Source organism: Mus caroli, unplaced genomic scaffold, assembly GCF_978045245.1.
Source record: "Mus caroli unplaced genomic scaffold, Mus_caroli_1 scaffold_2, whole genome shotgun sequence".
NCBI lineage: Eukaryota > Metazoa > Chordata > Mammalia > Rodentia > Muridae > Mus > Mus caroli.
Window position 1 is genome coordinate 125,135,752 of NW_028227257.1, and position 27,941 is coordinate 125,163,692.

Below are 27,941 nucleotides of genomic sequence, written 5' to 3' on the forward strand. Positions count from 1 at the left end.
CAGGTAGCTTCTTGCAGGAAGCTTCAGATGTGGCAGACAAAAGACCTTATTGAGGTTGGAAGACTCTAACCTAGGTGAGCTAGCAGCTGTGGCAAACAAGGGGTGAGCCAGCCTGCTCAAGGCTGAGGGGAGGTCACACAACATAAAGATGAACTTCTATGAATTAATGCGGTTTAGATGAACTAATAATGAGCCTATAGAATGCCTGATTTGATTTTAAAAAATTTAGGAAGCTTCAAGAGATGATCTTGCAAACTTTATATGTCTCACTACAGGGGAATGCCAGGGCCAAGAAGTAGGAGTGGGTGGGTAGGGAAATTGGGGGGGGGGTGTATGGGGGACTTTTGGGATAGCATTTGAAATGTAAATGAAGAAAATACCGAATTAAAAACAAAAAAAAACAAAAAAGAGAAAAACTTAATAAAGTTAGAATCAAGAATAGAATATGCCCTCCCCTTATAATAGTACATAAAGGCTGCATAATAACATATACAATGAGTTTTCATAATTACACTTTAAAAGAGAAATAGACTTGGGAGAAATCTGTATTTACGGAAAAACATTTAGGCCTAAGGATATAGCCTATAGGTGTGTATTATGATAAGGCAAGAAATGTAAACACTGTTGCTTTGAACTTTTAATGAGCATATAAAATGGAACACTGCTTGAAATTAATATCAACAGCCTTCTGTAAATCCTATTTTATGTACCATTTTATCTTTGAGGTAAATTTCTAAAGAACTTTTTGCCTAAGAAGGTATAAAAAGGCCAGAGAAAAGAAATAAAGTTGTTTGAATAGTTTGGCTTGGGGAGTTCTGCTCCATTCATCTATCCATCCAAATATATATGTGTATGTTTGTCTATATGTAGGCATATGTATATGTATGCAAGCATGCATAAACACTTGTGGAATGTAAAGACAAGTAGTTGGGCCCAACCAAAACAAATGTGTTAATATATCAATAAGAACGTGAATGAAAATGTAAATGTATGTATGAACATATATGTGTTTGTGCATATTTTTCTGTATACAGCATGTTAATTCTTTTCCTTTCTTTCCTTCACAAAGAATTAACCATCCTAGCCAGAGAGGTTTTATGCCTGAACAGAGAAAGAAGTAATAGCAACAAACATTTTACTTTGTTCACCACTCCTAGCAAAAGGTGTTAGTTGCTCAAGCCAACGTTTTTAACCATACAATAAATAAGCAAGTTCTTAGAATTTTTTAAAAGGTTTAAGCAGGTGTTCACTGTAGTTAGAGAACTAGAAGGCCAGAGACAATCATTCTTTAAAGCTAACTCTGTCTGATACTGTGTTATGCTTCAAATTATTCCAGGCTGGGCTAGCTCATGGCAGAAGTTAGTTCCAGGAAGTGCTGTATGCTTGTGACAGGTTACTTATTGGAATAATGTGTAAGGTTTTTTGAACTTTGTCCCAGGAAAGCAGTTGAGTACCATACTTGTAGGAGTATAGAAGACAATATGAATAAGAACAGTGTAGACAATGGAAGTCCCACTAAAGGAGTTTCAGAGGGAATCACTATTAGTAAATAAACTCAAGACTTTCTTGTAATCCTTTGGCAAAGAATGTGGTTCTCTTTGTTAGTGTTCTAAGAATCTGAGGCTATACTGAAAAGTAATGAATCAATTTACATAGTGAAGGAGATTATGAGATAGCCTAACATTGACTCTTCTCTCTGGTTATTAGCAATCATTTTTGAACCGGTCTACAATGAAATAGAACATATAGAACATAAAGGGATACAAAATGTACAGGTCATGGAGAAAAATACCACCAGGAAATTTATTGTTTGAGCCAAGGTTCGAACTGAGATGAAAAGGTAGGCCTGATCTTTAGTAAAATAATTGAGGAAATGCTATTTGGGCAATACCCACACAGATAGCCTTCCAACTCCTAAACGGGAAAGGCCCGAGGAACTGTCTGCTCCTAAAAAGTAACAAACAATCAAAGCTGATATTAATGTCATTCAACATTCCCAGGGTTTATCCCACATTAGTATTCAAACTTGAAAGTGCCACCTACATCATTGTGGCTTCAGAGTCATGAAGGATATATGAATAAAAATATTTTTGAATCTTCCTTTATTATGAAGGAAATCCATTGAGACCAGATGTGTGGTAGGGGAGTCCATGAAAGACCACCACCTGAGGCTGTGAAAGATCTTAGAGAGGTCAAAGCCATGAACATCATCCAAGGCAAGCTGTATACAAGAAGTGGACCAGCACAAGCTAGAGAAAAGCATTGTAGGCAGCAAACCTAGAAGGCCCAAACCATCAAAGCCTTTCATATCACCCATGGAACTATAGGATTTAGGGTTTTTCCTTCTGATGTAGGTCTTGCTTAGGTCTGCTGTTTTCTTATTATGTTCTGACCAATTGTTTTTTAAATAGTGTATTCTGTACCATTGTATGTTGACATCTTATAGTCTGATTTTTGATTTATTCAGTGGATTAAAACTGAGAATTTGCCTTGAGTTTCAGAAGAGAATTTGGAATTTGAACTTTTAAAATAATGCTGAGAATGTGAAAGACTAAGGGGACCTTTCAAGTTGGATCAAATGCATTTTGCATTATGATATGGCCACAAACTGTTGGGAACCAGTGGGTGGAACATGATGGTATAAATGAGAATAGCCCCCATAGGAACATATATGTGAATGCTCTGTCCCTAATTAGTGAAAATGCTTAGGAAGGATTAGGAATATGGACTTGTTGGAAGAGGGATGTCCCTGGGGTTTGGTCTGTGAGGTTCCTAAAGACTCACAGATGCATCCCTTCCTCTCTCTCTGTCTCTGACTACTTGTAGAGGAGTAAGTGCTCCCAATTCTTCCGAATAACTTACATCTGCCATCACGGACGTCAACCTTCTGAAACTGTAAGCCCTAATTAAACACTACATTTTCTAAGTTTCCTTGGTCATAATGTCACATAACAGTAGAAAAACAAATGAAAACAACTTCTAATAATGATGTAGGCAGTTGTGAACCCCTGATACACATGCCAGGAACCAAACCCAGGTTTGTGCATGGTCAGTAAACTCTCCTAACTATAGAGAAATCTCTCTAGCATGTAATTTAGTCTTATAAGTTTAATTTTTTAAAAAAATATAAATTATTCTGTCCTAACCCCAGTAACTGGAAGCAGTGCCTATCAAAGGCTTCATACGGCTCTAGCCTGGTAACACCTTTCTTTATATAAGACATTTTTAGGTATACCAACAGATCATGTATCAATATATTATTTACTAGAAGAAAATAAGTAGAAGAATACTTTTCATTCTTTACTTACCTTAGCTTTTAAAAGTGCTTAATATGGAATAAGTAGCTCTTGAAATTTCTTCCTATCAGATCTTGAGAAATAAGAATTATTATTTTGGAAATCATAAATGATTGATTTGGGTTCTTCCCCTTGCAGCTTGGGTAGCTCCAGGGAAGACAGAGAGGAAGAATTGTAGGAGTCAGAGGGAACTGAAGAACATCAGTACAACACAACCCACAAAATCTCATAAGCAGAGTTCATAGAAGCTCACAAAGCATAAGGCAGAAATCATTGAGCCAGGATGGTCTATACTCAGTCTTCTGCATATATGTTATGATTACTTGCTTGGTTTTTGTGGGTCTCCTAACAGTGAGAGTCAGGATATTTCTGATACTTCCACTTGCTCATGGGACCCTTTTCTTCCTACTGGGAAGCTTTACCCTGCCCTGCTATCAAGGGTTTATGCCTAGTCATGCTGTGTCTTGTTATGCATTGTTCAGTTGATATTGCTGGAAGGCCTTATGTTTCTGGGGATAAACAGGTTTGGAGGAGAGGAGAGGTGGGGACAGAGGATGGAAGAAGTGGAGGGAGGGAAAACTGAAGTCAGGGTGTATTGTATGAGAAAAGTACATTTTAAAAGGTAACACAGTATATGAAGGTGCATAGTTCAGTAACAGTAGTAAAGTCAAGAAATAATGGTGATGGCTTGAAAACTAGGCCCATTGGTGGTCCAAAATTTTGATGTTTAATTTTAATTAAACTCTTGGTACTGAATATATGAGTTTATCTTTGTAATCCAAACAGCTCTGGACATTGAAATCATTACACATTGTTAGAAAAGATGCTACACACTACATTAATATACGATTCAAGAGTAAATTGTGAAGTGGAAATCAGATTGCATACTCTGCAATCAAACTGAATTTTCTTCATGGTAAAAAAAGGAAAAAAAAAACACAGAAATGTTTCAGCTAGACTATGAGTCAGCTGTGCTGTAATATATGTCCAATAAAAATCATGCACTAGATAAATCCATCCTTCCCAGAGAACAGGGCTTTTTAGGTACTGGAATAACAGGCTACTTTTTTTTTTTTAAAAGCAAAGCTTTGTATGAATGATTTTAGAATATTATAAGATTAAAAAGGGAAGCCTATGATAAAATATCCTCTAGTTAATTTTACTTGTATTTGCAAAGTATATGCATATATTACATTAAATTGAAGTAAGCATTTTCCAAATTGTTATGTTTTGCCAACATTTTGGTGACCAGGATCAGATAGTTTACTATAATGAGAACTAGCTATAAAGTGATAATAACACATTCGTGTCCAATTATTCAGATGTTTCTTTTCCTATAGCCACTAAGCAAGTGGTGCAAATATTATCAATATCTGCAGATTGGCATACACTGACTTTCAGTTCTTTTGATTGTAGCTCTTACAACTTCTTAAGATGGAAATAGTGTGGTTTATTTTATATGTTATGATTTTAAAAAACTGTAACTTTGGAACCTGAGAGACATGTCACATGCTGATTAAACTTCTCTTCTAAGAAGTTTTTGAGGCTCAAAAAAGGTGATAGTGGAATGAGTTTTCCCCAAATGGTCTGTGAACAAAAACAGAAAATCAAGAAAAGGAGAAGAAAGCAATTCTTTATTTTTCCAAATATATTAGACTTAATAATTTTGTTAGTGTCAACAAAACTTTACCATATATCATCCAAACCAGGACATAATAGGATTTAAAGAGAGGGCTACTAATAATTACACAAGTACAACAAGTATAAACTTCGATTTTCCTGGGCAGACTGGATCCTATGATCAACCTAGAAATAGGGATTAAACTGCAAGTACATGCAGAAATCATACTGTTCCCACACGTATGCGGAAAAGGTCAAAATGTACTGATCACTTGGATTGAGTTTTGGCAACACTGGCTCTTTCTCATCAAGTTTGTCACTCCTAATGTTAATCAACTCCCTAAGTATCATATTCTGAATACATATCATCCTATACCCATTTCCATTACTACCTCGTTTTCATTTTTCTAGTTGAAATATTGACTACTGGATATTCTCTCTGTGTCTCACTCTGTCTCTGTGTCTTTGTCTCTGTCTCTCTAACTGTTTTCTGTCTCTCTCTGTGTCTCTCTGTCTCTCTGTGTCTCTCTCTGTGTCTGTGTTTGCCTCTCTGTCTCTCTCTCTGTCTCTGTCTGTCTCTGTCTGTCTCTGTCTGTCTCTGTCTCTCTGTCTCTCTGTCTCTGTCTGTCTCTGTCTCTCTGTCTCTGTCTGTCTGTCTGTCTGTCTGTCTCTCTCTGTCTCTCTCTGTTTCTCTGTCTCTCTCTGTCTGTCTCTGTCTGTCTGTCTGTCTGTCTGTCTGTCTGTCTGTCTCTCTCTCTCTCTCTCTTGCTGATACCGTGTACATGTCTAAATCCCCAGGAACTAAACTAAAAAAAAAAAACAATGCCTAGGTTAAAGAAGGCATGCAAAAGTTTTGTTAAATGAATAAATTCAGAGAGCTTGTTTTTGGTTCTTTGCAATACCAAAAACAAATTAAAATGACTCTCCAAAGAATATTATGGCTCTGTATAGTTTTAAGGTGTTGGACTAAATGATCTATGCAGCTTCCTCCACTGCTAAATATACGATACCCACTGGTCCCCTTTTTCTGTCTGCTAATATTTCATCACCTCCACGTAGCAAATAAGAACATTTGGTGATCAAGGGGTAGGGCAACTGCTCGATTCACAGTGGATGGATGCTAATGTTGATCATTTCTCCAGTAGTAATTCCCTGTTATGTGTTTGCACCTACAGAATTTGGTTGATACAGAGGTAGCCAGAAGATATAGTGGATGATATACTGTAGATGTAATAATTTGCCTCTAATAAAATTATCGCAGGATCACTAAACAATAAGGAATGCTGTGTGCTCAAACCAACCATCAGTGATTTATATATTAATGAAAAGTTAATCAATTCTGGGCCAGGTTGGATTATTACAAATCCCTCAAAAATTGTATAGGAAAATCTACGTTAGTATGCAAAGAAGTACTTCTGCAGTTTCAAAAAAAACCTCTTTATTCTTAAGCTTTGTGTTCAAGGTATACTACTGATCAAGTTTGATACCAGCCAGATGTTGGGGGTTGAAAGCTAGTAACACTAAAATTATTCTGAGGCCAGGGATTCAAGGCAACAATAAAAGAATTGTTCAACACCAAGACAAAACCAAAAAATCCTGAGTGTACAAACATTGTCAGATCATTTGATATTAATTTCTCTCAGGTCTGTGCTAAATTCTGAGTGACAGACCTGGAATAGGTTTCTAGACCAGTAAATAGTCTCTCCTTTCACAACAAATGCCAGAAACAGGAGAACAGTGTGAAGGGAGTCTCTGTTAGGCATATGCATTTCCAGCAAAAGAATTTATCATCTGTTTCATTGTGCTGTCATGTCTCCTGAAATATCTACAAGTCTTTATGGATGACAAAAGATCCAGAAAAAAGAGGCAAACATTGGCAACCAACTCATTTGGCCACAGGCACCGTTTACCCTGTCAGTTTCACATAGACTCTGACATAGTCACAATAAGCTGGCTACTGACTGTTCCAATGATTCAGCATTTGTTCAGAGCTCATAATTTTATTAGAGTACAAAACCAAATTCCAGATATTAGTTAGCTTCAGAATCGATCAGTTAACTAACTTTTATTAACCCCTCCCCCACCCAAGTTCTAGTGACTTCTAAAAATCATAAGAAAAGTTCAGTGATGTGTACTATGTACCAGCACACTCTAAAATTTACAAATTAAATGCATAATAATGATGTCTCTGTGGTGTCAAAAACACCACCAATCTCTGCTATCTTTTCATGGTAAAGTACAGTTGAAAGATTCCATGACCGCAACAGCAGAAAACATTAAATCAGATTTTTAAGTAACAAATAATTTAAGGCTAAAATATTTGGTATTCATAATCAATGCCAGCAGCCTTTCTAGTCTAATAAAGTAAACATGCACAAGAAATACAAATTTGAACAAAACATCACAATTTTTTATTAGATATATATGTTTGTATGGGTATGTTTTATATATATGAGTATTTGTGTGTATGTGTCTGTGCATATGCATGTATTTATGTATGTATGTATGTATGTATGTAATTTTAGTGCCCTGAAAGCTATCCACTCATGTTTGGCTTAATACATATATTAGAAATTATGGGGAGAATATCTCCACTTCAAATATATATTTATATATTTTCCCAGAATATTCAATATAAATATGCCATATATAAATCATGCCATAAAACTAAATGCAAAATTTGCACATTATTGCATGCTTGATGTGATAATACATGCCGACTAGTAGCTTTCTTATGATGTCCTCCCTTCATAACTTATTTATGTTCAGCACAATAACAACACTTCAATGAAGAGTTCTCTGATCTATTTGCCAGACTAGGATAGACCTCTCAGATTTCATAGGGAGGATTATCTTATCAGCCAAATATTGGACTAATACTAAATCAAAACATTAAATAATGCCTAAAGTGATGATCTGCTATGTGAAACGGTCAGAGTTCATTTTTCTTAGTTTGGCTGGAAGATTTCCTTCCATCCTGGTAGGTCCTCCAGCCATCTTTTGAAGCTTTGGTGGCAAATCGGCCACAGACTGGCTCATGGGATCAGATAACATCTTGGTGGTTTTAGAAACCAGTTTTTCTTCCGAGTTGCCAGGAACTGAACTTATTCGTTGGAGTTTCATGGGCAAATCACCCAAACTATAGGCTTTTTCTGAGGTTGTAGAACTCATTCTCAGAAGTTTTTTGGGAAAGTCTTCTCTCCCCGTAATTTTCTGCAGCTTCGATGGAAGTTTTGTGCTAATGTCATCTAGTCCATCTAAACACTCCACAGAATTGTGTCTTTCTTTGCTGTTGGTTATGGCTGGTGCTATTAAAGGGGAGGACATGAGAAGCATTTCCTCCTGCTCTTTCACGCTGTAAGGAGGGGTTGGGACTTCAAAGGTTGCATGGAACTGGGAGTAATCGACTTTAAAGAATCCTTCTTCTAAAGAAATTACAGGGAAAAAGCGATGACCCCAAAGCACTTCGTCCTCTGTGTATGATGTTCGAGCTTGACAAGTCATTCCTGCAAGCAGAGAGAAATCTTTTAATGAATTATGCACAGTGGAAGCAGAAAAAAAGCAGGAGTCTGTTCTGCTCACACATTCATATAAGTAGACCACACCATACTGGAGTTTCAAAATTTGACTCTGTATTAGAGCTGTAGTGTATATACGCGCCTCCGTCAGAAACGCACAAGGTGCTGGAAATGCTCAGATTCCCATGATTCATAGCTCTTTATCCACAAATGAAATCTAAAATTTACATAGAAGAGCATCAAAACACTTGTCTATATGAGGAAACTGGAGGAGAAATTGTATGATCATTATTATCATTTAACAAGCAATGTGATAGGCCATATACATCTGGCTCTGAATCCAACTAGCACCAGAGTGTAAAGATAATACAGTTACAAACTTGTGAATATCTTTCTATAATATAAAGAATAGACACACATCCAAAGTTTCATGCTGTGAGCAAGAAGTAAAAGTCATCTGTGGAAACATAATAAATCATGTGGTTGTCTTTAAATAAATAAGAGTTCATTTTTTTTCTTCTTCAGTTAGTGATAAGCAAGAGGAGATAAGAAAACCAAAACACTTATATTAATTATATATATAATATTATTATATATATAATTAAATTAACAATTTAATAATTATTATATATATAATTAAATTAACAAAACCAGAGTAATTTCTATGTTTGAACAACAGCTAGTCATCATGGTAGTTCTGCTTTTCAGGTCCATAAGATCAGTATGAATGTTGGTTAAAATCATGGAAATTTTATGATAAAATAGTTACTTCGGGCCTGGCATACATCATTTTCCTTTTCTGTTCTCAAGATTTCTGGAAGTAATGCTGGATTCCAGATATAAAACCATGCCACTTATATATTATATTGTTTGAACATTATGCAACTCATGGTACTCTGATATACACAATATTGTTTTCTTCAAATATAATTTATTTACATTGTTATTATCTAACCAGTATATTTTTGAATATTCACCATTTGAAAATAACGTTACAATTTAAGAATCATACGTCAAATTTTACTCTTATACGAATCATATTATTTTTCATGAGAAAATGAAAGAATTGCTTTCCTCCATTTTTATTATCAGACTTCTCTGCTATTAAAAATGTCAAGGCAAAATGTTAACATATTTTCCTTTAGAACCAAGTTTTATCTAATGAGCAATGTCCGTCTTGCTTTTTTTTTTCCCAATGGTTCACATCACACAGGTAATTTCTGCTGTTTTATAGCCCGATGGAGTTTGAATAAACGAATACCATGCCCTTCTGTTACCTGAAAAGTAATCACACACAGTACTTACATGGAGCAGAGATTAAAGTCTGTCATTTAAAAAGCCATACTGAAGAAAAGTTAAGTCTTTCACTGAATCCCTCCAAAATCTTAGTAAGTGAGCATTATTGGCTCCTATGTCACACGACACTTCATAGTCATCAATGCATGCCATCCTCCTTAAGGGATCAAAACTTTCTAATGCAGAAAATACATTTCCACGTCATGGAAGACACTGTGCTGGTTATCCTTGCCTTTCACTATTATCCTCTCTACAATACGGTGAGGGAGATGTGCTTTGGTGATTATAAATATGAGTAACTCAGGGCTCAGAGGCGTTAAAAACTTATGGGAAAACACACTTAAGAGGCTGATATTTTTAATCTGCTTCTTTCTCTCCTCTATCAGACAAGCACATTCTCTCTCCCTCCCTCTCTATTTCCATCCTTCCCTTGCCCTTTCTACATTTAATGTTTTAGTTGAGTCTAGATCCAGTAATCACTCTAACACTGAGATGACACTTATGTGCCTGACAGTGACAAAGTTACAATTTGTAATAAATATTGTGTCAGGAAAATCCCTCTCTATAATCATGTCTTAAGCTAAAAAGTTCAAAAGTAACTTCTAGGTTTATACACACTAGTAGAGATAACATCATTTTGTATTCCAAACATATGTACAATGCCTTCTGAAATAATTTGTAGGACAATATTGTATTGTACAGTCATTTTATCATAAAATCTAAAAAAGAAATTCCCTGATATATTTCTTGTTATTTTTTCAGAAATTTGAAGTAAAACTACCCAGACGAATAAATGTTCTATATACTAAATAATACAGCAAATAATACTGACATATCCTTTAATATCATCCTTAAAAGAAGCCATTCGGTTTGGAGTTACAAAATCATTCTTATGATTTCAATGGAACAAAACTATCAATGTATTTTACACAAGTGATATTGAAATGAAAGTGGTGATATTTTCCCGAAATTCCCATTTTAACCAAGTTTCTTATTCTCCAACAATTAGGTTAAACACTTAATACTTGATGGATGAACACTTGTATTCTACTGTAGATTATTATTTTTGCTTGCTTGCTTATATATCTTTTTCTGAGGGAATGTTGTTAAAATAGTCACCAATGTGGTTGATTGTTCTTTCTGACCCTTTACTCTCACTTTCTTCTCCACCTCCATAATAACTCTTATAATAAGTCGTGTGGTTATGCCATTTTTAAGCGCATTCTGCCAACTGTTTGTGACTTATCTAGGCCCTTTCTCTGTCAGCAGAAACGATGGGAAATGACTGAATTAGTCATAATCTGACACTTTAATTAAGGACCTGTAATAATACCAAGCTTTGTCATTTTCACCTCAAAATTCTCAGACCTGTTGTTCTAATGAATGTGGAATTAGGTGGAAGATGTGACCTTGGGCTAGGGTAAATGATTGGCTATAGGAAATTCCAAAAATGTTGTCTGCATTGCATTTACAGTTCTAAATTTATAATTCTCCTGGAATAAAACACATTAAACAATAAGATATACCCTTTTTAATCTCTGAATCAATGCATGGAACATTTTTTTTCACAAGATGTTTTTCATCCAAAGATGCTGAAGTCCTAGCTATTTCCAGCAGCAGCATCTGCTGCTTCGCCAGTTTCCACAGGGATGAACTCATGTTGATTTTCACCACATTTGTTCCAGTCTGGAATCTGGTTAAAACATGTAAACAGTTATCTAGCCAACTGAGAGGTGCAGTCACATAGTACCTTTGAATGACTGTATTCACCTGCAATTATGTTAATTCAGCTGGTATCTTCGGCCATGAAATAAGTGTGGTGTATTTTTGAATAGTCTAACTAAGAAAAATAATGGAATGATAGAGCATTCTAGAAGGAAAGATGCTATAATGCATGCATATTCTTAGAAAACATAATTATAACTACTTTAAAGCTCTTCAATTAAAGTTTGCATTTTATTTTGTAAGATACTAGTTTGGGGTAGATTTTAAAAATGAATTGGGTTCTCAAGTACATGTTGATTCATTGCTCAAGGCAAGGAATGGGCAACATGTGTATTTTTCTGTTATCCAACATAAAGCTTACTCATCATTATCCACATTTAGATTCAAATTAGTAATAATCCAAGGTAAGACTGGATATTAGAGCTAAGGATTTTGTGAACATGGATGTCCTGTGTGTTCTTACAGCCAAGAAAGTACAGATGGAGGTGAAAGCATGGTAGGAACAGAAAAAGAAAATCTAATGTGTTGAACACTTTTCTTGGTATTATTAATGGGATATTTTGGTAGATTTAGTCATCACTTACTGAAAGTCTTTTTAATAAAAACAGAATGTTCACACCGAGGCTCTCCATCCATGAAACACATGTAGATTAAAAATTTTGAAAAAAAAATAAAAGGTAGGAATATGAGTAATATAACTTAAAATATAGATTTAACTTAAAATATAGATTTAAGGCAAAAATTTGGAGTTTGCTTATAAGCCAGCTACTCGTGCAATGAGGTGTGTCCTGGAGTGTCATTGATATACCCAGGGAAACTCTATGGGAAGTTTATTATAGTTTCTTTAGTAGTGCTAGGACTGCCATGGTTTCCATATTTTGATGTTTGTTTTATATATATATATATATAGAAAGAGAGAGAGAGAGAGAGAATGAAAGAATGAAAGAAGATGGAATTAGTGGATTGGGTGAACAGAAGCTGGGAGGACTTGTGAGAGGGGAATATGCAGATTATATTGGTCAATAGTTTTTAAATAAAATTTTTTAAAAATATTTTAATTGTTCATAGGTTGACAATTAAAAATAATTGCTGATATCCAATGGCTTTGAACATTAGTTTTCTCTATTGCCAATGTATCAAGCTTTTCACTTCATTCAGACAATACTACAGATTTTCAGGTGCACATGAGATAAAAATTGTCGTTATGGAGGAAGGAGAACTAGTCACTATATCACTAAACACCACAGACACTTCCAACCTCTAGATAGTGTCATGAGAGGATTATGTTGTCTGTAGTTCATAAAGTAAAAGCAGCTTAGAGGGCTTTAGGAGAATTTGATAACAAGGTAGTTGTACAGTGGGCAACCAAATCCATCTCCTTTACTTCTTCTTAAAACTGTTGCTTCTCACATCCCAGTCTGTTGTGAGTAGAATTAATTGTACATAGTGGAGCAGTACACCAACTTCTTTCTCAGTGAACACCATACAGGGGGCACTGCACAAACAATGTCTACAAGCACCTAACTATTAGGAACAGCAAAACATTTGCTTTCAACTCTAGATGTGGTAGAACCTCACTACACCCATGAAGGTCAATATCCACAAAGTTAACATTTTATGATTTTATTTACCTCACTCTCTCCATTTAAGTTTCTCCCCTTCTTTGGTATGGCTTATGGTTTTCTATGGAATATTACTCCAGGTAGACATTAGTTTTCAGCCACATTATGTGGCTTTCTAGGAAACCATTGAGATAGTTTTGTTGTAATTTAAATTTTTATCATTAACAAGAAAATTCCTACTATTGAAGCCATGTATTAATAATATATGTAGGTGCACATGCCAAATACCTGACTAAGCACTTTCTGTATTACCCCAGTCCTCACAATACTTATACATTCTTGAGATAGTAGTATAGCTTTTCCAAATTTTATAAGTAAAAATACATCATGGGAAGATGATATAATCAAGCGGGAGTTGAGGCTGAACTGAAGACACAGGACCTAAAAAGGCAGGTTCTTAATAACTATGCTTATATTGACTCTCTATCTAATTGCACTATGTAGTCAAAGAAGAAATGGAAAAGAGTATTAAGAGTATTTGAACTGGAATTTTGATGGGGATTGCATTGAATCTGTAGATTGCTTTTGGCAAGATAGCCATCTTTACAATGTTGATCCAGCCAATCCATGAACATGGGAGATCTTTCCATCTTCTGAGATCTTTTTTAATTCCTTTCTTCAGAGACTTGAAGTTTTTATCATACAGATCTTTCACTTCCTTAGTTAGATGCACACCAAGATATTTTATATTATTTGTGACTATTGAGAAGGGTGTTGTTTCCCTAATTTCTTTCTCAGCCTGTTTATTCTTTGTGTAGAGAAAGGCCATTGACTTGTTTGAGGTAATTTTATATCCAGCTACTTCACTGAAGCTGTTTATCAGGTTTAGGAGTTCTCTGGTGGAAATTTTAGGGTCACTTATATATATATACTATCATATCATCTGCAAAAAGTGATATTTTGACTTCATCTTTTCCAATCTGTATCCCTTGATCTCCTTTTGTTGTCGAATTGCTCTGGCTAGGACTTCAAGTACAATGTTGAATAGGTATGGAGAAAGTGGACAGCCTTGTCTAGTCCCTGATTTTAGAGGGATTGCTTCAAGCTTCTCACCATTTACTTTGATGTTGGCTACTGGTTTGTTGTAGATTGCTTTTATCATGGTTAGTTATGGGCCTTGGATTCCTGATCTTTCCAAGACTTTTATCATGAATGGGTGTTGGATCTTGTCGAATGCTTTTTCCGCATCTAACGAGATGATTATGTGGGTTTTGTCTTTGAGTTTGTTTATATAATGGATTACGTTGATGGATTTCCATATATTAAACCATCCCTGCATCCCTGGAATAAAACCTACTTGGTCAGGATGGATGATTGCTTTAATGTGTTCTTGGATTGCGTTAGCAAGAATTTTATTGAGGATTTTTGCATCTATATTCATAAGGGAAATTGGTCTGAAGTTCCCTATCTTTGTTGGATCTTTCTGTGGTTTAGGTATCAGAGTAATTGTGGCTTCATAGAATGACTTGGGTAGAGTTCCTTCTGTTTCTATTTTGTGGAATAGTTTGTGACGATAAACAGCTTCAGTGAAGTAGCTGGATATAAAATTAACTCAAACAAGTGAATGGCCTTTCTCTACACAAGGACAAACAGGCTGAGAAACACATTAGGGAAACAACACCATTCTCAATAGTCACAAATAATATAAAATATCTTGGCGTGACTCTAACTAAGGAAGTGAAAGATCTGTATAATAAAAACTACAAGTCTCTGAAGAAAGAAATTAAAGAAGATCTCAGGAGATAGAAATATCTCCCATGTTCATGGATTAGCAGGAACAACATTGTAAAAATGGTTACCTTGCAAAAAGCAATCTACAGATTCAAGGAAATCTTGATCAAAATTCCAACTAAATTCTTCAACGAATTAGAAAGTGCAATCTGCAAATTCATCTGGAATAACAAAAAACCTAGGATAGCAAAAACTCTTCTCAAGGATAAAAGAACCTCTGGTGGAATCACCATGCCTGACCTCAAGCTTTATTACAGAGCAATTGTGATAAAAACTGCATGGTACTGGTACAGTGACAGACAAGTAGACCAATGGAATAGAATCAAAGACCCAGAAATGAACCCACACACCTATGGTCACTTGATCTTCGACAAGGGAGCTAAAACCATCCAGTGGAAGAAAGACAGCATTTTCAACAAATGGTGCTGGCACAACTGGTTGTTATCATGTAGAAGAATGCGAATTGATCCATTCCTATCTCCTTCTACTAAGGTCGAATCTAAGTGGATCAAGGAACTTCACATAAAACCAGAGACCCTGAAACTTATAGAGGATAAAGTGGGGAAAAGTCTTGAAGATATGGGCACAGGGGAAAAATTCCTGAACAGAACAGCAATGGCTTGCACGGTAAGATCACGAATTGATAAATGGGACCTCATGAAACTGCAAAGCTTCTGCAAGGCAAAAGACACCATCAATAAGACAAAAAAACCACCAACAGATTGGGAAAGGATCTTTACCTATCCTAAATCAGATAGGGGACTAATATCCAATATATATATATATAAAGAACTCAAGAAGGTGGACTCCAGAAAATCAAATAACCCCGTTAAAAAATGGAGCTCAGAACTGAACAAAGAATTCTCCTCTGAGGAATACCGAATGGCAGAGAAGCACCTGAAAAAATGCAAATCAAAACAACCCTGAGATTCCACCTCACACCAGTCAGAATGGCTAAGATCAAAAATTCAGGTGACAGCAGATGCTGGCGAGGATGTGGAGAAAGAGGAACACTCCTCCATTGTTGGTGGGATTGCAAGCTTGTACAACCACTCTGGAAATCAGTCTGGCAGTTCCTCAGAAAATTGGACATAGTACTACCTGAGGATCCAGCAATACCTCTCCTGGGCATATATCCAGAAGATGTCTTACCGGTTGGTAAGAAGGACACATGCTCCACTATGTTCATAGCAGCCTTATTTATAATAGCCAGAAGCTGGAAAGAACCCAGATGCCCCTCAACAGAGGAATGGATACAGAAATTATGGTACATTTACACAATGGAGTACTACTCAGCTATTAAAAAGAATGAATTTATGAAATTCCTAGGCAAATGGATGGACCCGGAGGGCATCATCCTGAGTGAGGTAACACAATCACAAAGGAACTCACACAATATGTACTCACTGATAAGTGGATATTAGCCCAAAACTTAGGATACCCAAGATATATAATACAATCTGCTAAACACATGAAACTCAAGAAGAATGAAGACCAAAGTGGGGTCACTGTACCCCTTCTTAGAATTGGGAACAAAACATCCATGGAAGGAGTTACAGAAACAAAGATTGGAGCTGTGACGAAAGGATGGACCATCTAGAGACTACCATATCCAGGGATCCATCCCATAATCAGCTTCCAAACGCTAACACCATTGCATACACTAGCAAGATTTTGCTATAACGACCCTGATATAGCTGTCTCTTGTGAGACTATGCTGGGGCCTAGCAAACACAGAAGTGAATGCTCACAGTCAGCTAGTGGATGGATCACAGGGCTCCCAATGGAGGAGCTGGTGAAAGTACCCATGGAGCTAAAGGGACCTGCAACCCTATAGGTGGTACAACATTATGAACTAACCAGTACCCCGGAGCTCTTGACTTAGCTGCATATGTATCAAAAGATGGCCTAGTCGGCCATCACTGGAAAGAGAGGCCCATTGGACACACAAACTTTATATGCCCCAGTACAGGGGAACGCCGGGCCCCCCCAAAAAATGGGAATGGGTGTGTAGGGAAATGGGGGAGAGGGGGAAGTGTATGGGGGACTTTTTGGATAGCATTGGAAATGTAATTGAGGAAAATACGTAATAAAATATATTTAAAAAAGAGTATTTGAACTGTAGCCAACATATATTCAACTTCAAGTGTTAATGTCTATACATGGAGGAATAAAGTTGTAATCTAGTTATCAGGGGCATACAATTGTATATGGCAAGGACCAAAATGAAGCATAAGGAAAATTATTATTTCTTTGTGAAAACCATGTCCCTCATACAAATATGGAAACCAATAACCAAACTGTATGGATGAATCCTGGTATCAGCATCTAGGCTGTGTAACTTTTGGAAATTTTTTGCCCTTTCTTTGTTGATTTTCAGTTTTTACAATCTTTAAACACTAAAATATTATTGGTTTTTATACCTTATACCTTATACCTTAACTCGTGAAGCCATCAAAATGATCTGATGAGCTAATGCTTGTACATTTTTTAAAATGTGAATAAGTACTAGATATTTATATAATATTGCCATTATTTTTAAGCCATATGGAAAATATATGACAAACCAAATAGGTCATTACACCCTTAACAATTAAAACAAAAAGAGTTATCATTTAACCACAATAGACATTCTTAGTTTATATTCCTCTGGCTATTGTTTAAAATGATCATTTTTTTATTGTTGTTGTTTTTGTTCTCATTCTTGTTTTTAAGATAACTGTGATAGCATTAATCACACACAGTATAGTTAACAGTGGACCTTGCTGCTCTGTGCTATGTAGCATAATATTTTTCTATATCATAATGAGGGACACTCTGAAGTCAATTTTACTAAGTACATATTTCAAAGAAATTACTGGATTTTGGAAGAAACCAGAAGCAAAAAATTATCGCAGAACTAAGTCCAGAGGTCAAAGTGGGAAGCAAACCACACATCAATGACTTATTGTCTCATGTAGTCTATAGTCACAGAGGGATGGAATCCTATCATAGATATCTGTGTCATATTAATGTGTATAGAAAAATTGGTTCCTTGATTAGGTAAGTCATTATACTGTTCATACTACTGACTTTAAAAAAATTCAGATATAGCTACAATGATATGAACAGAGATTTGTAGGATAGATACAACAAACACGAGTATCTAAAGAAGTGGGTCACATCAGCCCTAGAGGCCACTTGCACAATGGATAAATCATTTTGATGCCAGACCCAGGCAATATCAAACAATGGCTCTCAGCTCAGTCATTAATTAATTAATGGATAATCTTGAAGAAAAAAAAGCTAATAAGGCTTTTTGAATTTTCAGTTTTGCTATTTGTTAAGTTGAATATTCCCTCCAAGGGATAGTATGAAGATTAAATGCAATGAGAAATGTTTATAAATTGTTTATATAATATGCAGTGATCATTTCACTCAGGAAGTCTCTCCAAATGCAGGCTATATAAATACAAGTTTCGCTTAGTCTGCACAGGTGAGAGTGTGCACCACAGAGGCAGACAGCTTCTGGGACAGGCAGGAGCCACAGAGCCACTGAGGCAGCACCCTTTTGGGGCCGCAGACATCCAGCACCCTCCCAGCCAGAGGACAGTGGCCCGCCCTGCACGGGAGCCCTCTACGTGAGTAGAAGGGAGCACCATCTTGGTGCCGGGACTCCACCAAACTTAGGAACTTAGTCTGCACAGGTGAGAGTGTGCACCACAGAAGCTGACAGCTTCTGTGACCTGCCAAAGCAACACAGCATCTGGGAAAGGTCCTGTTTTTGGCCTTCTTCTTCGGCCAGGAGGAGGTCCAAACACCAGATATCTGTGTACCTTCCCTGTAAGAGGAGAACTTGACAGCAGAGAGTGCTCTAACCACTGAAACTCAGAGGAGAGAGCCTGTCTCCCAGGTCTGCTGATAGACAGTAATCAGAATCACCAGAAGAACAATCTCTAAACAGAGACAACTATAACAACTCCAGAGATTACCAGATGGCGAAAGGTAAACTTAAGAATCTTACTAACAGAAACCAAGACCACTCACCATCATCAGAACCCAGCACTCCCACTTTGCCCAGTCCAGGGCACCCCAACACACCTGAAAAGCTAGACCTGGATTTAAAAGCATATCTCATGATGATGGTAGAGGACATCAAGAAGGACTTTAATAACTCAGTTAAAGAATTACAGGAGAACATTGCTAAAGAGTTACAAGTCCTTAAAGAAAAACAGGATAACACAATCAAACAGGTAGAAGTCCTTAAAGAAAAACAGGAAAACACATCCAAACAGATGATGGAAATGAACAAAACCATACTAGACCTAAAAAGGGAAGTAGACACAATAAAGAAAACCCAAAATGAGGCAACACTGGAGATAGAAACCCTAGGAAAGAAATCTGGAACCATAGATGCAAGCATCAGCAACAGAATACAAGAGATGGAAGAGAGAATCTCAGGTGCAGAAGATTCCATACAGAACATCGGCACAACAATCAAAGAAAATGGAAAATGCAAAAAGATCCTAACTCAAAACATCCAGGTAATCCAGGACACAATGAGAAAACCAAACCTACGGATAATGGGAGTGGATGAGAATGAAGATTTTCAACTCAAAGGACCAGCAAACATCTTCAACAAAATTATAGAAGAAAACTTCCCAAATCTAAAGAAAGAGATGTCCATGAACATACAAGAAACCTACAGAACTCCAAATAGACTGGACCAGAAAAGAAATACCTCCCGACACATAATAACAGAAAAAAACCAATACAAGGTCGGGAACCAAGCCCTAGAAAAAACAAGAAGGTAATCCCTCAACAAACCTAAAAGAAGACAGCCACAAGAACAGAATGCCAACTTTAACAACAAAAATAACAGGAAGGAACAATTACTTTTCCTTAATATCTCTTAATATCAATGGACTCAACTCCCCAATAAAAAGACATAGACTAACAAACTGGCTACACAAACAAGACACAACATTTTGCTGCTTACAGGAAACTCATCTCAGAGAAAAAGATAGACACTACCTCAGAATGAAAGGCTGGAAAACAATTTTCCAAGCAAATGGTATGAAGAAACAAGCTGTAGTAGCCATTCTAATATCTGATAAGATTGACTTCCAACCAAAAGTTATCAAAAAAGACAGGGAGGGGCACTTCATACTCATCAAAGGTAAAATCCTCCAAGAGGAAATATCAATTCTGAATATCTATGCTCCAAATACAAAGGCAGCCACATTCATTAAAGAAACTTTAGTAAGCACAAAGCACATATTGCACCTCATACAATAATAGTGGGAGACTTCAACACACCACTTTCAAAAAATGGACAGATCATGGAAACAGAAACTAAACAGGGACACAGTGAAACTAACAGAAGTTATGAATCAAATGGATCTGGCAGATATCTACAGAACATTCTATCCTAAAACAAAAGGATATACCTTCTTCTCAGCACCTCATGGTACCTTCTCCAAAATTGACCACATAATTGGTTACAAAACAAGCCTCAACAGATACAAAATATTGAAATTGTCCCATGCATCCTATCAGATCACCATGGACTAAGGCTGATCTTCAATAACAAAATAAATAATAGAAAGCCAACATTCACGTGGAAACTGAACAACACTCTACTCAATGATATCTTGGTCAAGGAAGGAATAAAGAAAGTAATTAAGAACTTTTTAGAGTGCAATGAAAATGAAGCCACAACATACCCAAACTTATGGGACGCAATGAAAGCATATCTAAGAGGAAAACTCATAGCTCTGAGTGCCTCCAAAAAGAAACTAGAGAGATCACACATTAGCAACTTGACAACACACCTAAAAGCACTAGAACAAAAGGAAGCAAATTCACCCAAGAGGAGTAGGCGGCAGGAAATAATCAAACTCAGGGGCGAAATCAACCAAGTGGAAACAAGAAGAACTATTCAAAGAATCAAACAACCAAGGAGCTGGTTCTTTGAGAAAATCAACAAGATAGATAAACCCTTATCCAGACTCACTAGAGGGCACAGGGAAAGCATTCTAATTAACAAAATCAGAAATGAAAAAGGAGACATAACAGCAGATCCTGAAGACATCCAAAACACCATCAGATCCTACAAAAGGCTATACTCAACAAAACTGGAGAACCTGGATGAAATGGAGAAGTTTCTAGACAGATACCAGGTACCAAAGTTGAATCAAGATCAGGTTAATGATCTAAACAGTCCTATATCCCCCAAAGAAACAGAAGCAGTCATTAATAGTTTCCCAACCAAAAAAAGCCCAGGACCAGATGGGTTTAGTGCAGAGTTCTATCAGACCTTCAAAGAAGATCTAATCCCAGTTCTTCACAAACTATTTCACAAAATAGAAACAGAAGGTACTCTACCCAACTCATTCTATGAAGTCACAATTACTCTGATACCTAAACCACAAAAAGACCCAACAAAGATAGAAAACTTCAGACCAATATCCCTTATGAATATTGATGCAAAAATCCTCAATAAAGTTCTTGCTGACCGAATCCAAGAACACATCAAAACAATCATCCATCCTGACCAAGTGGGTTTCATCCCAGGGATGCAGGGATGGTTCAATATACGGAAATCCATCAACGTAATCCAGTATATAAACAAACTCAAAGACAAAAACCACAGGGTCATCTCGTTAGATGCGGAAAAAGCATTTGACAAGATCCAACACCCATTCATGATAAAAGTCTTGGAAATATCAGGAATTCAAGGCCCATACCTAAACATGATAAAAGCAATCTACAGCAAACCAATAGCCAACATCAAAGTAAATGGTGAGAAGCTTGAAGCAATCCCACTATAATCAGGGACTAGACAAGGCTGTCCACTTTCTCCATACCTATTCAACATTGTACTTGAAGTCCTAGCCAGAGCAATTCGACAACTAAAGGAGATCAAAGAGATAGAAATTGGAAAAGATGAAGTCAAAATATCACTTTTTGCAGATGATATGATAGTATACATAAGTGACCCTAAAAATTCCATCAGAGAACTCCTAAACCTGATAAACAGCTTCAGTGAAGTAGCTGGATATAAAATTACCTCAAACAAGTCAATGGCCTTTCTCTACACAAAGAATAAACAGGCTGAGAAAGAAATTAGGGAAACAACACCCTTCTCAATAGTCACAAATAATATAAAATATCTTGGCGTGACTCTAACTAAGGAAGTGAAAGATCTGTATAATAAAATCTTCAAATCTCTGAAGAAAGAAATTATAGAATATCTCAGAAGATGGAAAGATCTCCCTTGCTCATGGATTGGCAGGAACAACATTGTAAAAATGGCTATCTTGCCAAAAGCAATCTACAGATTCAATGCAATCCCCATCAAAATTCCAACTCAATTCTTCAATGAATTAGAAAGTGCAATCTGCAAATTCATCTGGAATAACAAAAAACCTAGGGTAGCAAAAACTCTTCTCAAGGATAAAAGAACCTCTGGTGGAATCACCATGCTGGACCTAAAGCTTTACTACAGAGCAATTGTGATAAAAAACTGCGTGGTACTGGTATAGTGACAGACAAGTAGACCAATAGAATAGAATTGAAGACCCAGAAATGAACCCACACACCTATGGTCACTTGATCTTTGACAAGGGAGCTCAAACCATCCAGTGGAAGAAAGACAGCATTTTCAACAAATGGTGCTGGCACAACTGGTTGTTATCATGTAGAAGAATGTGAATCAATCCATTCCTATCTCCTTGTACTAAGGTCAAATCTAAGTGGATCAAGGAACTTCACATAATACCAGAGAACCTGAAACTCATAGAGGATAAAGTGGCGAAAAGCTTTGAAGATATGGGCACAGGGGACAAATTCCTGAATAGAAGAGCAATGGCTTGTGCTGTAAGTTCGAGAATTGACAAGTGGGACCTTGAAACTGCAAAACTTCTGCAAAGCAAAAGACACCATCAATAAGACAATAAAACCACCAACAGATTGGGAAAGGATCTTTACCAATCCTAAGTCAGATAACGACTAATATCCAATATATATAAAGAACTCAAGAAGGTGGACTCCAGAAAATTAAATAACCCCATTAAAAAATGGGGCTCAGAATTGAACAAAGAATTCTCACCTGAGGAATACCAAAAGGCAGAGAAGCACTTGAAAAAATGTTCAACATCCTTAACCATCAGGGAAATGCAAATCAAAACAACCCTGAGATTCCACCTCACACCAGTCAGAATGGCTAAGATCAAAAATTCAGGTGACAGCAGATGCTGGCAAGGATGTGGAGAAAGAGGAACACTCCTCCATTGTTGGTGGGATTGCAAGCTTGTAAAACCACTCTGGAAATCAGTCTGGTGGTTTCTCAGAAAATTGGACATAGTACTACCGGAGGATCCAGCAATACCTCTCCTGGGCATATATCCAGAAGATGTCCCAACCTGTAAGAAGGACACATGCTCCACTATGTTCATAGCAGCCTTATTTATAATAGCCAGAAGCTGGAAAGAACCCAGATGCCCCTCAACAGAGGAATGAATACAGAAATTATGGTACATTTACACAATGGAGTACTACTCAGCTATAAAAAAGAATGAATTTATGAAATTCCTAGCCAAATGGATGGACCTGGAGGGCATCATCTTGAGTGAGGTAACACAATCACAAAGGAACTCACACAATATGTATTCACTGATAAGTGGATATTAGCCCAAAACTTAGGATACCCAAGATATAAGATACAATTTGCTAGACGCATGAAACTCAGGAAGAATGAAGACCAAAGTGTGGACACTATGCCCCTTCTTAGAATTGGGAACAAAACACCCATGGAAGGAGTTACAGAGACAAAGTTGGGAGCTGTGATGAAAGGATGGACCATCTAGAGACTGCCATATCCAGGGATCCATCCCATAATCAGCTTCCAAACGCTGACACCATTGCATACACTAGCAAGATTTTGCTGAAAGGACCCAGATATAGCCATCTCTTGTGAAACTATGCTGGGGCCTGGCAAACACAGAAGTTGATGTTCACAGTCAGCTATTGGATGGATCACAGGGCTCCCACTGGAGAAGCTAGAGAAAGTACCCAAGGAGCTAAAGGGATCTGCAGCCCTATAGTTGGAACAACATGATGAACTAACCAGTACCCCGGAGCTCTTGACTTAGCTGCATATGTATCGAAAGATGGCCTAGTCGGCCATCACTGGAAAGAGAGGCCCATTGGACTTGCAAACTTTATATGCACAATACAGGGGAATGCCAGGGCCAAAAGAATGGGAATGGTTGGGTAGGGAATTGGGGGGGTAGTATGGGGGACTTTTGGGATAGCATTGGAAATGTAATTGAGGAAAATACGTAATAAAAAATATAAAAATAAATAAATAAACAAACAAATAAATAAATAAATAAATAAATAAATAAATAAATACAAGTTTCATGTCCAAATACATAAATACACAAACTGAAAATTTTAATCAAAATCATTATTTTTCTTTCTGAGTTCGTATTGTATGTGTGTGTATATATATTTGGTTTTTTGAAACAGGATTTCTCTGTGTAGTCCAGGCTGTCCTGGAAATCACTCTGTAGACCAGGCTGGCCTTTGCCTCCCAAGTGGTAGGATTAAAGGCATGCGCCACCACTGTATCATTTCTTTAAATTGACAGTTATAAATGCATCAGCTAAAAGCTCATACAGGGCACGTTGTCACAAAATAACTTCCCAGTCTATCTTGCATGTTGTTTTGAAGATTACTGAATAAGAACCACTGCACTTTCTCCCCTCAAGTTCTTCTAGAATTTCCCTCATGCCCCTGAGGTAACAACTGCTGGGCTCATTCAGCATTGGGCTCATTCTTCTTGCTCTCTATGCTCATAGCTGAACACAAATTTAAACTATTAATTCTCCATAGAAGCTCATGATATTTTAACTCCAGTTTGCAAACCAAAAGTCACTGTGTTTTCCACTGTTCAATAACGCTGAGGTTATTGGCTCTCCTGAGATATACTACAAAGTCCTTAACTATACATAAATTGCTTCTAGAAACTACAACATTCAAATAGTTAGAATTTGTTTAAAGCCAAACATACTGTACCAAAGCAGGTCTTTAGAGAAGAGTTACAGGCTTATATTCAATTTTATACTATTCTCTATTCTGTGAGTTTGCCATGTGTTCTCAGATACCAGTTTGCAAATTTTGTTCAAGTCATGTCACAGATTAAACAAAAATAAAGCACAAAAACCTAATTATGTTTAGAAAGGAATAAAATTACACAAGTGACTTGGTAATGGATATTTAAAGTACACTTAAGGTTTTTAAAATCTCAAAACAAAAGTAAAGCATATATTTTTAACACTGATCAACAAAATGAGTGCCTACTTTCCAGAACAGAATTTTAGGGGAAATCCTCAGGTTAATTGAAAAGTATGTTATGTGGAGTTAGTTTGTGCTGAACACATATAATATTGAACAAAGATAGAAATGTAGGCAATACAAATTGGAAAAGAAGAAGTCAAAATATCACTATTTGTATATGATATGACAGTATACCTAAGTGACCACAAAAATTCAACCAGAGATCTCCTGAAACTGATAAACAGGAAGTAAACTACTTCAGGGAAGTAGCTAGATATAAAATTAACTCAAACTCAGTGGTCCTCTACTCAAAGGATAAACAGGCAGAGAAAGATATTAGGGAAACAATACTCTTCACAATAGTCATAAATAATATAAAATACCTTGGTGTGACTCTAACTAAGCAAGTGAAAGATCTGTATGACAAAACTTTAAGTCTCTGAAGAAAGAAATTGAAGAAGATCGCAGAGAAAAATTGAAGAAGATCTCAGAAGATGGAAAGATCTCCCATGCTCATGGATTGGCAGGATTAATATATTTATAATAGCCATCTTGCTGAAAGCAAGTTACAGATTCAATGCAATCATCATCAACATTCCAACTCAATTCTTCATAGAATTAGAAAGAGCAATTTGCAAATTCATCTAGACTAAGAAACAAACCTAGGATATTGAAAACTATTCTCAACAATAAATTAACTTCTGGGGGAAGCACCATCCCCAACCTCAAGCTGTACTATGGAGCAATTGTGATAAAAAAACAAAACAAAACAAAACAAAACAAAACAAAACAAAACAAAACAAAACAAAACAAAACTGTATGGTATTGGTACTGTGACAGGCAGGTAGATCAATGAGATACAATTGAAGACCCAAAAATGAACTCACACACCTATGTTCACTTTCTCTTTGACAAAGGAGCTAAAACCATTCAGTGGGGGGTGGAGGGAACAGCATTTTCAACAAATGGTACTGGCTCAACTGGTGGTTAGCATGTAGAAGAGTGCAAATTGATTCATTATTATCTCCTTGTACAAAGCTCAAATTCAAGTGGATCAAGAACCTCTACATAAAACCAGAAGCACTGAAACTAAAGGAAAAGAAAGTAGGAAAGAGTCTTGAGCATCTGGGCCCAGGGGAAAATTTCCTGAACAGAATACCAATAGCATATGCTCTAAGATCAAGTATTGACAAATGGTACCTCATAAAATTACAAAGCTTCTGTAAGGTAAAAAATACTATCAATAGGACAAAATGGCAAACAACAGATTGGGAAAAATCTTTACCAATCTTACGTCTGATACAGAGCTAATATCCAATATATACAAAGAACTCAAGAAGTTAGACTCCAGAGAACCAAATAACCCTATTTAAAATGGGGTACAGCTCCCCCAAAAGAATTCTCAACTGAGGAATACTGAATTGCTGATAAGCACATAAAGAAATGTTCAACATCCTTAGTTATCAGGGAAATGAAAATTCAAAACAACTCTGAGATTCCACCTCACACCAGTCAGAATGGCTAAGATCAAAACCTCAGGTGGCAGCACATGCTAGTGAGGATGTGGAGAAACAGGAACACTCCTCCATTGCTGGTGGGATTGCAATCTGATACAACCCCTCTGGAAAGCATTTTATCAGTTCCTTCGAAAATTGGACATAGTACTACCTGAGGACCCAGCAATACCACTCCTGGGCATATACCCAGAAGATGCTCCAACATGTAATAAGGACACATGCTCCACTATGTTCATAGCAGCCTTATTTAGAGTAGCCAGAAGCTGGAAAGAAACCAGATGTCCCTCAACAGAGGAATGAATACAGAAAATGTGGTACATATACACAATGAAATACTACTCAGGTATTTTAGAAAAGAACAATGAATTTATTAAATTCTTTGGCAAATGGATGGAAATAGAAAACATCATCCTGAGTGAAGAAACCCAATCACAAAAGAATACAAGGTATGTACTCACTAAAAAGTGAATATTAGCCTAGAACCTCAGAATACCCAAGATACAATTTACAGAACACATGAAGCTCAAGAAGAAGGAAGACAAAAAGGGTGGATTTGGTTCTTCTTAGAAGTGTGGACAAAGCACCCCTGGAATGAATTACAGAGACAAAGCGTGGAGCAGAAACGGAAGGAAAGGCCATCCAGAGACCACCCAACCTTATATAGAGTCACCAAACCCAGACACTATTGTGAATGCTAACACGTACTTGCTGATAGAAACCTGATATAGCTGTCTCCTGAGAGGCCCTACTAGTGCCTGAAAAATACAGATGTGGGGGATGCCAGCCCACTAATGGTCTGAGCAGAGGTTCCTCAATGAGGGCCTAGAGTAAGGACTCAAGGAGTTGAAGAGGTTTGCAGCCCCATAGGAGGAACAACAATATGAATTACCCAGTACCCCCAGAGTTCCCTGGGATTCAACCATCACCCAAAGAGTACACAGGGAGGGACTCATGGCTCTAGCTCCATATATAGCAGAGGATGGCCTTGTGGGTCATCAGTGGGAGGAGAGACCTTGGTCCTGTGAAGGCTCTGTGTCCCAGTGTAGGGGGATACCAGGGCCAGGAAGTGGGATTTGGTGGGTAGGTGAGCAGGAGGAGGGGGGAGGGCTTAGGGGAGGTTTGGGGGGAAGCAGGAAAGGGGATAATGCTTGAAATGTAAATAAAGAAAATATCTAATTAAAAAATGTATGCAATAAATTAGCGATTGTTCCTATAAGACCAAAGATACATTATTTAAACCACATGAAAATTATCTATTATTAAATATGAATAGAACAAAGACTAATACTATCT

At 36.9% G+C, this 27,941-nt stretch overlaps 1 protein-coding gene across 1 annotated transcript in view; it reads right to left on the reverse strand.

The window, feature by feature from the left end:
• Positions 1 to 4,921: 4,921 nt before the first annotated feature.
• Positions 4,922 to 27,941, reverse strand: part of Kcnj3 (potassium inwardly rectifying channel subfamily J member 3) — a 174,201-nt gene continuing 151,181 nt past the window's right edge. The window contains exon 5 of the mRNA XM_021154362.3: positions 4,922 to 8,422. Coding sequence (XP_021010021.1) covers positions 7,836 to 8,422 — 587 coding nt within the window. The 3' untranslated portion in view covers positions 4,922 to 7,835. The remainder of the gene's footprint in view (positions 8,423 to 27,941) is intronic.